The 13,678-nt window shown below is 45.1% G+C and overlaps 1 protein-coding gene across 1 annotated transcript in view; it reads left to right on the top strand.

Moving 5' to 3' along the window:
- Window positions 1-13,678, top strand: part of OBSCN (obscurin, cytoskeletal calmodulin and titin-interacting RhoGEF) — a 301,099-nt gene that overhangs the window by 46,137 nt on the left and 241,284 nt on the right. Inside the window, 2 exon segments of the mRNA XM_045004158.1 lie at window positions 1,620-1,895; window positions 6,804-7,076. Of these exon segments, the coding sequence (XP_044860093.1) occupies window positions 1,620-1,895; window positions 6,804-7,076 (549 nt within the window).

Below are 13,678 nucleotides of genomic sequence, written 5' to 3'. Positions count from 1 at the left end.
GAGGCAGGATGGTCTTGTGGTTAGAAAGGGGCTTGATTGTTGAAGCTCCTAGGCTCTATTGCCAGCTCCTTTACTGGTCTGATATGCGACCTTAGACAAGTAACCTAAGCTTTCAGAGCCAGATTCTGATACCTGAGTAGTACCTCACTGACTCTAGTGGCATGACTTGAGGAGTAAGGGAATATTCAGTGTTTCTAAGAGCATCAGAATGTGACCTTGAGTTGCCTAAGATTCCCTCTCTGTGAAATGAGGATAACAACATTTACGTTTCACAAGGCAAAGCTTAATGAACATGGGTAAGAGGCTTGTTGACCCTTGGATGAGAAATCCCTGTGGAAGAATGTTTAAAGCATTAATGATTAGAAGGGAGCGCAGAGCTGATTGGGTGCCTCATACAATGCAAATACTGATGGTGAAATTCATTGCAGTGCAGAAGTAACTTCCTAAACATTTCTTAACCCCCCACGTAAGCCCTTCCGTGGGGGCATAAATGGGTTCAAATGTTTGTACAGCCTTGCGAAGGGGCAGTTTCACCCTGAGGACATTTGACCTCTAATTTGTTGTGTGTGATTGTTCTGACAAATGACAAAAATGGTTTAAAAATAACAATAATAATAAAAAGAGATGTTGGAACTTTAATGTTAGGTGGAGTGCAGGGGTCGGGAGAGTCTGGGTTTTCCAGGAGCAAAGGCAGAGTTGCACATAATGGCTTGTTAAGTTAAAACCTGAACCCATTCATTGGGTCACCCTAGCAGAATGGTGGCTTAGCAAGGAGAATCGATGGCATGTGGTGGGACCCTTGGTTTGAGGATTGTGTTCCTGCCCTTATGGCAAACAAAGCTTGGCAGGTTCCGATTTTAGCTCTGCTGCAGAATATACCGTGCTTGCCGGATGCTAAGATGGGGTGGCAGGCAGTAAGTGAGGTGACTTCATTTCCAGCACTTGCACCTTAGAGGGAAAGTTGGACATGGGGGAACAGAGGCCAAAAAGTGGGAAAATATTCACCTGGGGGAAAAATGATACTCTTATTTACAGATTCTGACTCTTACTGAACTCTGCTGGATTTCTTCTCTTGTCTTGGGTGTGAACAGGGTTGAGCCAACCACGAGTTTCTTCTGTGATTGGTTTAATATCCCAGCCTACAGGGAGAGGCACTGGCTGCTTTAGTGTCTAAAAGGAATTCAAGTTGCCTGTGGAAGACTTCCATTGAGAAGAAAGGTTTAAAACCACGGCTTCAGTGCTCAGAGATACGTGTGTAATTGATTATGAGATTTTGGAGATAGCATCATATATGGTGCTCTACAAGGCATAAAAGTCAATGGGACAGATTCTTATCTCATTGACACCAGTGTAAATTCAGATCGAGTCCACTGAAGTAAGTGGAGTTGCTCTGTATTTACACTGGAGTGAGACCAAGATCTGGACCCAGGTTCGTTCTGAGGGGAGCTTGCAACCTAATGCAGACATATATGATATGTGAGATAGTATGATATAATAGCTTTCTTTCTTTCTTTCTTTCTTTCTTTCTTTCTTTCTTTCTTTCTTTCTTTCTTTCTTTGTTTGTTTTTTTTTTTTTTTTTTTTTTTTTTTTTTTTTTTTTGTTTCTTTCTCCCTCCCAGCTGCTGCAGTAAGAATCACCAACAAGAGTGGAGATATAGAAAAGGTCTCTGCTCGGCTGCGTGAGGAGGCACAGCTTTGGGCAGAGCTTTCAGACGCGGCTGCTGCCGTGAAGTGGATGAAGAATGGGAAGGAAATCCAGGCCAGTCCAAAATACGAATTGAAAACAGCAGAGAAGAAACGCATCCTGAAAATTCACAGCATCACAGCAGAGGATGCTGGCATTTATGAATGTGTCTGTGAAGGGGATGAAATAGTCTATCAGCTCTCAGTGAAAGGTGCATGAGTTGACTTTGCTGGGCTGTTTCTGGTGAATGGCCTGCCCCCAGCCAGTGTGGTCTTTATGTGACAGAAAGGGAGCTCATGGAAGTTAGTGACACCCACCGCTCCAAAGCAGAAGTACCTCCCTAGAAAGCGGGTGTGTGTGTGTGAGGTGAAGAGTATTTGGAAGCTGACACCAGACCCTGAGCTCTGTCAGTAGTAGAGGCTCTGCCGTATCATCCATCCTGCTTCATGTCCCGGAAAGCGGATGAGAATGTCAGCTGGAACTTGGTGTCGTTGAGTGAGCCTGGGCTGTAGGAAAGGGAAATATGGTTTTGTGGTTAAGAAACCAGCCAGGTGATCAGGAGACATAGGCTCTATTCCTGCCAGGGACACAGATTCACTGTGTGGCTTTGGTCCAGTCACTTAGGGTATGTCTACATGGCCATAAATCACCCACAGCTGGCCTGTGTCAGCTGACTTGGGCTCACAGGGCTTGGAGTGTAGATGCTCGGGCTGGAACCTGGGCTCTGAAAACCAGTGAGTGGGGAGGGGCCCAGAGGCTGCGCTCCAAATTGAGCTTGAATGTCTACACTGCGGTTTTAGAGCCCCACAGCCTGAGCCCCGCAAGCCTGAGTCAGCTGACATGGGCCAGCCAGGAGTGTTTTACTGCAGTGTAGACATACCCTCAGGGACTGATCCAACTTTAGTTAAAGTGAATGGAGTAAGGCCCTCTGGGACTCAGCGTTTGCTCTCACTACATGGAGGATAAGAACAGGTGTGGGGAGCTGTAAGGCTTGATCCTTTAGTGTTTGTAAAGCACTCAGATGGAAGGCACAAGAGAAAGGCAAAGTCTCATAGTTGTTTATTATTTGGTGTTTGCCAAGCTTTGTACAGATAAGGAAAGTTCAGCTTTTCTTCAGTCGGTGTCACACAGCTCGTATTGTCCCTCAGCTCATGGTAATCCCCTTCTGCGTTCCTTCCTGTGGTTTGCTTCCTGTTCATTTAACAGGCATGTTGGCTACATGTCTGCTTTAACATTCAGCCTCTTTGACCCTCTGCATAACATTAGTGGATATAGGCCTAGTGCTTATAGGATGGCCAGACATCCTGATAAAATCGGTACCATCCCGATATTTGGGTGGTTGTCCCAAGATTGGTTGGGACGCAATTTGTCCCGATATTTTGCTCCACTGGCAGCACTGTTTTTGTTTGTTTGTTTGTTTTTTTGCTCCGCTGGAGCACCCAGCCTTTTTGTTGTTGTTGTTTTTGCTCCACCGATGGAACCCCTCCCCCCTCCAATGTGTCCCGATATTTTACTCATCTCATCTGGTCACCCTAAGTACTTACAAACCTTCAGCCTCCTCAGGGAAGCTTAAGGCTCAGTCAGCCTATCAATGGGAGTGTTTCCATTGACTTCTATGGGAGCTGGAGCTGGCTTGAAAGGGCCAAATTATCCCCTGATTACTTTGGCTGGATTTTCATCCAGTTGTCTAATAAGGTGGGCCGTATAAAACCTGGTACAGGGCTACTACTTTCTACTCAGCACTGGTGAGGCCTGAGCTGGAGTACTGTACTGTGTTCCCATTTAGTTTAAAGAAGATGTGAACAAATTGGAAGGAGGCCAGAGGAAAGCAACAATAGTAAGAGGTTTGGAAAGCCTGGCCTACAAGGAAAGGTTGAAAGAACTGGCTATGTTTAGCTTAGAGAAGAGAATGCTGAGGGGGATCGTGACAACAGTGTTCAAATACGTGAGAGGTTGTTGTAAAGCAGACGATATTCAATTGTTCTCTTTGTCCCTCAAGGGTAGGACAAGAAGTAATTGTCTTTGCAGCAAGGGAGATTCAGTTTAGCTATAAGGAAAAACTATCTAATGACAATGATAGTTCAGCACTGGAACAGGTTACCAAGTGAGGCTGTGAAATCCTCATCACTGGAAATTTTTCAGAACAGGTTAGACAAACACCTGGCATGGATGGTGCAGGTTTACTTGATCCTGCCACAGTGCAGGAGGCTGGACTAGATGACCTCTTGAGGTTCCTTCCAGCCCTACACTTCTATGATTCTATATTGTAGCCTGTTGTCAGACCAAAACCAGGAGTTATATTACTCAACGGTCACGTGGCAGGATTAGGGCATTTGGCATCCTGCAGCCCTTACCTGGCCAAAACTCCTTTGACTCCAGTGGGGGTTTTGCCTAAGAAAGGACAGCGAGACTGTGCCTTCAATGCATTTGCCTCAGACCTGGCCTTCCTCCTTTCCTCTGCGAATGGTTGTGTGAGATGCTGACTGGAGGAGCAGGAGAAGGATAAGTGAGCTGTGTTTGTGGCGGGAGGTCAGAGGGTTAAGAGAGAGGGAAGAATCTTGACTGGTTTGATGGTGTATGTGGAGCAGTTGACACGGCTATTGTCGGTAGCGCAATCCTTTTTCTTTAATCATCCCATACTGAGGTCCAAATTCCGCGCTCAGGTTTTCACGCCAGGCTCTGATTTCAGTGAATATAAATCTGTACGTCTCCCGTAAGACGATTTGGTCTCTGACCCTGAGAATATGCAGAGCAGGGATCTGTGCAGGGTCCTATATTAAGCACAGTAACACAGAGACCTAGCCATCTTTCTCCCAACCTATGATTGACTCCTCCTAACCATGTGTATCTATGACACCCCCTCCCCTTTGTCAGCATTTTCTGGCCTGTGACCTCCTTCAGCCTGTGATTCCCTGCCCTTCCACCAACCCACCCACCTCTACCTGCCTGTGAGTCTGCAGTCTCTGTTAACTCTCATATGCCCATGGGAGGAAGCAACATACATAACTGATACGTGAATGCTCACTTGCTAGATTCTTCAGAGAGCAAACACAAAACAGGCATGAACACACGTGAAAAGAATTCATTCAAAAATTCAGCTATTTGTGGAGAGCTTTTTGCTGGCTACAGCTGGCTGCAGAATGATTTAATTCTCGTATTTTCTCTGTCCCTGCCTGTCTCTCAGTGTATTTTTTTCACTCTGTCAGATCTGCCCACCACTTTATATTGGATTAGCTGGAAGATATTCACAAATATTTTCACCTAAATGTAGCTCTCAAATGAGGATCTGTGTTAATATTTTTTTGGTGCTGCATTGAGGGAGTTGCATATGAAACTCCCACTGTACTCGCACTTTGGCTGCAAATGTATCCTCTTTGGCATCTTTTCGATTGCTGTAGTTACCCAAAGCAGTCTTTACACCAGAGGACTGAATGGAGTCCTGTAAGAAAAACTAGAACAGCTAACATCCCCCCCCCGACCTTTCTCGGCCATTCTCCCATTTGTCTGTTTAGTCACTTCTTGTGTGTCGTCTAAATCCTAGATTGTGAGAGCTTTGGGGCAGGGACTGTCTGTTTTATTTGTTTGTGCAGTTTCTTAGTATGATTGGCCTTGATCCCTGTTAGGGGTTCTTAAATGCTACTGCAGTACAAATCATCATGAATCAAATTTTCATCATTGTTTAATCAAGTTTTTTAAGATTGATTCTATCGGGGATCCCTCCTTACTATTGGGCTGCCCAGATCTCAAAGCATCAGTTCCGCTCCTGAGCTAAAGGAGAATTCCCATTAGTTATAACTGACAGCAGCACTAATGTTCCCTTCCAAGCCTGGGGAGAGGCTGGAAGTGGCATTCTCAGCTTTTTGGCTCCCAGACTGAAAGGGTCGATAGCTATTTTCAGTAGGGATGATTAGTAACCTGGAGAGTAGAGCTTGGGCTTCTGTCCAGTGGTGATGTGAAAGAAGTTCTGCACACTCATCTCTGTTAGAAAGAACAATGATTTAAAAAATAAAAAAAAAAGAACATTGGCAGTATCGTAAAAAGAGAGTTGAATTTATTTACAGTGTATCAAGCACTTCAGTGCCCAGCAATTCAGTATTGGTTCCCCCTGCATAAAAGAGCCCAGCAACTGTATAAAAGTTGTTCAGATTTTTTTCCCCTTTGAATTAAGGGTAAAAACATATCTATGTATTCTTCTGTCAGAGTAGTTTTGATCATACTGGACCAACAAGCAGATTTAAACGTTTGCTGTACTTTTTTTAAATGACATGACAGAATTTTAGGACATTAATTCCCTTACTTGGAATAAATGGTATTATGTCGTTAGGCACATATTTTGAGTTAATAATTATTGCTACAGTTGTGTATTTGGATCTACATATTGAATGGGGTGAGGTTATACTGGTGAATTGATTATTCCACTACAAATTACTGTAACACTGGGTTATTTTAAGTCTTTTGTGTTCTAGTTGGTTTCCTGTAAGGAATATCTTTTCATTTTTAGAGGGTGTTGGTAATTCTATAGATTTATAGTACAGTACAACTCAAATTATCCAGATTACATTTAAATATCTTGTAAGGTCCCATCTAGATAAATACAGTAATTTAATAAGCCTCAGTGTTTCCCCTAATATTTGTTCATTCTCTCTTCCTTTCTTTCTTTCATTCTTTCCTTCCTGCCTCATTAAGATTATTTTGCAAGTTATCATCTTGGATGATAACTGAAAATCACCCGCTGTTGAAACATGAAATTCTTATTCAAAGACCCAAATGTAGAGTACATTCTAAGGCAGCCTTTGCTCACACGAACTATCCTCATTCACCTGAGTAGTTCCATTGACTAGCGGAACTGCTTGCACAAATAGAGCATATGACAAAGGCTTCCCGGATCAGGTCCTAAAATAACGTGAGGTAATTAGCCAAAATCAGGAATCCAGGAGCAACCTACTAGATCCTAAGTGCGGGGGGGATGGCCAGGATGTCCTCTCGAGGTCCCTTCTAGCCCTACTTTTCTATGATTCTGTGATTCCTAATTCAAGAGTATGTAGCTAGCTGCACAGGTAGATGAACTGACAAAATGGACACAGTTCCTTACTAAGTGCCATTTTCCATTTTGTTTCAGCACTCGTGCACTTCACAAACAAAGAGAAAGCTGGCGGTGTTCTCATCGCCACCTCTGGAAAACAGGCCGAGTTTGTTTCTGAGACCTCTGAAGCCAATGTCATGGTGCAGTGGTACAAAGATGGCAAAGAAATCAGACGCACAAAGAAATTCACCCTGGAGGATAACGGAAAGCTGCACAAGCTCATCGCCTCAGCTGTAACGAAAGAAGATGAGGGAACGTACATGTGCAAAGTTGGAGAGGACACTCTAGTTTTCAATTTAAAGGTCTCAGGTGAGTTCATGAGGCAAGTGTGAGCAGGGCTTATGTTGGGTACTGAAGTCCTGGCTCATCATACAGGAACATTATCACTTAGATTGTAAGCTCATTGAGACAGAGGCTGCCATCTTTATGTGTGTACAGCACCTAGCACAGTGAGACCCTGATCTCTAGGCATGTCTGCAATACACATAAACAACAATAATAGTAATATTCAGGTCACTAATGGAATGACTAGAGATGGGCCCAAGCCAAAACCTCAGATCTAAACACCCCAGACTTCGGACAGGTTTGCATCTGGATCTGGGTCTGAATCCTGTAGTTCGGTCCCATCTAGAGCAGTTTGCCTCAACAATTTACACTCCCTTTGAGCTCCCTCCTGCAAGAGGGGGTTTGAGAGTCATGGGCTACCTTCTGAGAAAGCCTTGGTGCCCAGTTACACTCGAGTTCTGCGCTCCTGTGGAACGTTTGTGGTCTCGGAGTGCGAATCATTCCTTTAGGTAGCTGGACCTATCCCAGAAGTAGGGTGCATGCCCCTCAGGCCAAATGAGGGGGAGTCCTAGAACTGATGTATTCCAGTCCAGAGCTGGACAGGGGATGGATCACTTGATGATTGCCTGTTCTGTTCATTCCCTCTGGGGCACCTAGCATTGGACACTGTCGGCAGACAGGATACTGGGCTAGATGGACCTTTGGTCTGATCCAGTATGGCCTTCTTATGTTCAGAGCTAATGGTATTGAGGAGACATCATAAAAAAATGCTCTGTGAAATCCATCCGACTCCGCACACAGGGATCGGTGGGAAGTTTTTCTGGGTTTGTTTCACTGGATTTTGCTTTGAGTTTCATCCTCAAATGATTCCAAAATCTCAAAACTTGAAACTACCAAGTTTCATTTGGTCATGGTCAAAACTACTGAATTTCACATTGTTTCCACCAGAACTTGTAGCCTGGCTCAGGCAAACTTGACCCATGTCTACCAAAAGATTTTGAAACCTCAGTGAACTTTTTGGCAAACGGGCTGAGTTTCAGGCTCCTAAGAAAACTCTAAACCAGACAGGTTTCACGTTTCAGAATAAAAAATGTCCTGAGTGCTAATCAGAAGCACTGCTAGGCGACAGGTCAGAACTAAGTCTGGGAAATAAGCTGCCTTTGTAGTAGTGAATGTTCTCCATAAACCTTTAATGCCCGGACTCCAATGAAGCTATTATTCCATAGTCAAATAGTTCTTGTAAAAATAGATTACTCCTAATGATAGATAAGTTTTAACAGAAATGTTTGTTCCTTGGTGCTGTAGAAATGGCTGGCAAGGGTCTTAGTTGTCCTTGGGATACTTGGCAACCGAAAGCAACAGGTGCTGCAGAATAATATGTAATGTTAAACTAAGGTTACTTATCACTGACAGCCATCAACTTACTCTGCAGCAGGCTAGCCTGATTGAGTGCATGGTGTGAAATACATGTTACACTCACTGTTGCTTGTTAGCATGAGCAATGGGATGTGTCATACATGTTTGTTCCCAGATTAATCTATGAGGTGCTTGTCTCTATGCAGCAACGTACAGGCCTCCACTATTTGAGATAAAGGAAAATGCCATTAAATGCACACAGCAGTAGGTTTTTATTATTTGCATGGACTGGCTTCTTCTTTTCTCAAGACTAAACATGTCCAATTTTTAATCTCTCCTTACAGATCAGGTTTTCTTAACCTTTTATCATGTCTATTGCTCTTTTCTGAACTCTTTCCAGTTTGTCTACATCTTTCCTAAAGGCTGATGTACAGAACTGGACATAGTACTCCAGCTGAGGCCACACCAGTGCCAATTAGAAGGTCCCTTCCAATTAACCCCCATGTCTTACATATGACTCCTATCAACTTCTGCCCTCAGCTACACTCATATGCAACTCCCTTAGTGACAACCATGTTGTCATTACACTCTGTAACCATACTCATCCTTCCTGTGTTAGGCTGAAATACATAGCACCCGCTTCTGCACATGGTTAGTATACACACAGCTCCCATGGAAGTCAGGGGATCCATTTTTAGTAACTCCCTGGAAGGGTCATCAGAAGGGTTTGAACTTGGGACCTTTAGCACAGACCTCTACCACTTGAGCTAAAGGAGAAATTCCACTAGTGGGTGGCTGTGGTTGGCTGTTATCTGTGACCCTGTTACTGGAGCGGAATGAAACACAAGCTAATTACACATGTAAATTCTTCCATAGATGGAACCCCAGGCCCTGGAGATCACTAACATTGAAATCATGCCAGGGTATAACTGGGTTGTTCTTATGTTGCTCTAGGTTAATGGAGGGACACAAACTACTTTTCCTTCTTCTTTTTAGATGAAGTTGTTAAGTTTGTCAACAAGCCTAAAGCAACACCAGAAATTTCAGTCAGTCCTTCTGAGGGTCTAGAGCTGGCGTGTGAGGTCTCGGTGGCGAGTGGAGCTGTTGTGTGGAAGAAGGATCAAACTGAAGTTAAGCAGGACCAGAGAATGACAGTCACCTCTCAGGGAACAGACCGAAAGCTCATCATCAAGAATGTGACACAGCATGACCAAGGGAGCTACACCTGTGAATCAAAGGATGACAAAGTAACATTCCAAGTCAAAGTCAAAGGTGAGCAGATACGTGAAATCTCAGGAGCAATAAAATACGTAATCCTGGATAGCATCTTGCATCTAAGGTGCATCCCCAAACCCTTTTCAGGGTAAATAACTCTGCCACAGGGCTTGATTTTCAGTGAAGCCTGAAACCTGCCTCTACTTTTGTATGTGCAATTGGGTGTCCACAAATAAATGCACGTGCAACATGCTGTGGCTGCAGAGGGTAGCTCTTGGATATCTAGTGACCTGCCTGCACCATTGCACCTGCAACATCAGGTCCACAGAATTAAAACACAAAATAATAGCAGAAAGTCAGTAGCGGGTGAGAGATAAACTAAGAGATGTAGCTAAAAGCAAAGAGGGATGTTTGAAGTGACACAGAAAAGCTCTTCCAAATAGCAAGAGGAGCTGGTTTTTTCAGCATTGATGAATTGGTTGTGTGTAGTGACAAGAGGAATTTGATGTTAGGCACGTAGTGGAAAACACTAATAGCAAAGAGAGAAAGAGTCTGTGAGGGGGTCTGGGTCTGGTGCATAGAAGGTTTGCGGAGAGCAGTTTTGAACAGGATCTCGAAGCTGACAGGGCTTTGTCTGGGGTCGTGAGAGCTAGGAAGTACAGTAGAAGCTCAGAGTTACCAACACCTCGGGAAGGGAGATTGTTCGTAACTCTGAAATGTTCGTAACTCTCAGCACAACATTCTGGTTGTTCTTTCAAAAGTTTACAACTGAGCATTGACTTAATACAGCTTTGAAACTTTACTATGCAGAGAAAAATGCTGCTTTTAACCATCTTAATGTAAATGAAACAAGCACAGAAAGAGTTTCTTTACCTTGTCAAATCTTTTTTTTTTAACTTTCTCTTTATTCTTAGTAGCTTGCATTAACACAATACTGTACTGTTTGATTTTTTTTTTGTCTCTGCTGCTGCCTGATTGTGTGCTTCCAGTTCCAAATGAGGTGTGTGGTTGGCCGGTCAGTTCGTAACTCTGGTGTTCGTAACTCTGAGGTTCTACCATTTGTGGTTATTGTGGGCCATGTCTTGCGTTGCTGTCCTTTGAAATCCTCCATTGGTACCAAAGAGTCTCTTGCTCACTGCCCCAGTTTTGACAAACTAGGAGGTAGGAGGCCACCTGCTGCAGAGCTATCCGCAAGCTAATCAGGACTAAGACAGGGCTGTGTTTGGATGGGAAGCCACCAAGGAACATTTAGGTGCTGGAAGAAGTCAGTGGAATTACTCTAGATCAGGGCGGGCAAACTTTTTGGCCTGAGGGCTACACCTGGGTATGGGAATTGTATGGTGGGCCATGAATGCTCACAAAATTGGGTGCTGCGGTGTGGGAGGTGGTGAAGGCTCCATCTGGGGATGCAGGGTCTGGAGTAGGGCCAGATATGAGGAGTTCAGGGTGTGTGAGGGGGCTCCTTGCTGGGGCAGGGGGTTGGGTTTGGGGGCCAGGGCTCCGGCTGGGGGTGCAGACTCCGGGGTGGGGCTGGGGATGAGGGGTTGGGGGTGCAGGAGGGTGCTCTGGGCTGGGGCCAAGGGGTTCGGAGGGGGATCAGGGCTGGGGCAGGGGGTTGGGGCATGGGAGGGGTCAGGGGTGCAGGCTCTGGGTGGCGCTTACCTCAAGCAGCTCCCAGAAGCAGCAGCACATCCCCCCTCTGGCTCCAATGCGGCGGTATGGACAGGCGGCTCTGCATGCTGCTCTGTCTGCAGGCGCCACCCCTGCACCTCTCATTGGCCATGGTTCTCGGCCAATGGGAGCTGTGGGGCTGGGGGCAGCGTGCAGAGTCCCTTGACTGCCCCTACGTATAGGAACCGGAGGGAGGACATGCTACTGCTACTGGGAGCAGCGCAGAGTGGAGCAAGCTCCGGACCCCACTCTCCATCAGGAGCTCGAGGGTCAGATTCAAAAAGTCTGTAGGGCCAGATACAGCCCCTGGGCTGTAGTTTGCCCACCCCTGCTCTGGATTTATACCAGGGTAACTGACAGCAAAGCTTAGCTCTTAACGTTTGTAAAACTGTGTGATCCTTGGACTAAAGTGCAGTGTGGTGGTGATCAGTCAGGGTCATTGTTGTGTATTTGGTTGTCATGGTTTTTGTTGCTATGGCAACTGAGTTAGATTATTATGGGTTAGCTCAGCCAGCTTCAGCCAGCTGAGTGAGCTCTCTCTCACTGTAAATAAAATGGTGGTTTTGTTAGCTGTCAGCTCTCTGGCCTCAACTGATTTCTTCCTAAACCGGCTCCCCCCAAGGATATAACAAGTGGCAATGAGGATGGGATTCCGGTGCTGCTCCAGTAACAGAAGGAAGTAGAAGTCAAGGTAAAGAACAAACAAACAAAAAAGCTGCTTGTTTGCACTGACTGTGAAAGTGAAACTAAAATCATGGCTACTCTGACCAGGCCACTGGAACCTTTTGATGAGAATATAGAGCAGTGGCATGTGTATACTGAGCGTTTTGAGCTTTTTTTTATTGCAAATGACATTACAGAAGCGAAGAAGGTGCCAATATTCTTAAGTGTTGTAGGGGCTAAAACCTATTCCCTGCTACGCAGCTTACTACACCCTGTTAAGCCAGGAACTAAATCTTACAGTGACATTGTGGAAATCCTGGGGTCCCATTTTTCCCCAAAACCACTGGTAATTGCTGAAAGATATAGGTTCCACAAAAGAGACCACAAGAAAGATGAAACAGTTGTACAATTTGTAGCCATTTTAAAAAAGCTAGCAGAACACTGTGAATTTAAAGAAATGTTAAATGATGCCCTGTGTGACAGGTTAGTGTGTTGCCTCTACAGTGAAGCTATATGGAAGCGCCTACTGATAGAGGCTCAGCTTACCTTACAGAAGGCTGTTGATATTGCTGTCTCTATGGAACTGGCTACAAGGGAGGTGCAATACATCGGTGCATCCCCTAGGGTGCAAAAAGTGTCACAAGAACCGACCCACAAAACTGTGCAGAGTCAAGAATGTTACCGCTGTGGTAAGCCAGGTCACCAGGCATCAAAATGCTGGTGTAAGGACCTGGTGTGTCGACACTGTGGCAAAAAGGGACACATTGAGTGTGCCTGTAAACAAAAGAAAAAGAGGCCTGTGGTCTGGCCGACAAAAAGAGGAACCCTGCATACCCTAGAGCAGACCCAGGATGATCAAGGTGATACCTCATCGCAAGAGGAAGTGCTACTGCATGTTTTGTCTTTGGCAATGGGCTCACATGAATACTGGGTAACCCCGTTATTGGATGGCAAACCTATACGCATGGAACTGGACACCGGTGCAGCTGTCTCGCTGGTCTCAACAAAAACCATGACAACCAAATACACAACAGTCATCACGTGATCTCTCTTTATGGACGTGTGATGCAGCAGTCTACAGCAGCTTTAGTGGATAGTGTTTTCTGTTGGGAAGGACGGATGGTCATGGGGTGAAGGTTGAGAATCAGTAGATCTTGGTTACGTTCCTAGCTCTGCAAGAGACTTCCCATGTGACTTTGAGATATTCCTCTCTTGATGTCTCAGTTCCCCATCTGTAAAATGGGAACAAAGATAGGGAAGTGTCTCAGAGAGCTGTTATGAGGATATAGTCATTAACGTTCCTGAGGTGCTAAAATATTACAGTGATATGGGGAGACTGCAAAAGGACATATGTGACTGTATTTCCATCTTGCAGAGACGGAAGAGGTGTTTGCAAACAAGGAGAAGGTGCAGAAGGAGGTGAAGGCCGTTCTGACAGAGAGCGCCACCCTCAGCTGTGAGGTAACTCAGGCCAAGACTGAAGTGAGGTGGTACAAGGACGGGAAACTGATCACCTCCAGCAAGAAATTCAAAGTGGAGTCTGAAGGCAAATCCCGGCGTCTGGTCGTGGAGCAGATGGAGAAGAAGGACGCTGGAGAGTACACCTGTGAGGCCGCAGGCCAGAAACTGACCTTCAAAGTTCTTGTCACTGGTAAGAGAGGGTATTTTCTTTCAACTGAAGGGCTGATTTGCTGCCATTGCTGGTTTAAATATTGTAGAAT

This window comes from Mauremys mutica, chromosome 2 (genome assembly GCF_020497125.1).
Source record: "Mauremys mutica isolate MM-2020 ecotype Southern chromosome 2, ASM2049712v1, whole genome shotgun sequence".
Taxonomy (NCBI): Eukaryota; Metazoa; Chordata; order Testudines; family Geoemydidae; genus Mauremys; species Mauremys mutica.
Note: the sequence above shows the minus strand (reverse complement) of the source record. Positions and strands in the feature narration are given on the sequence as shown.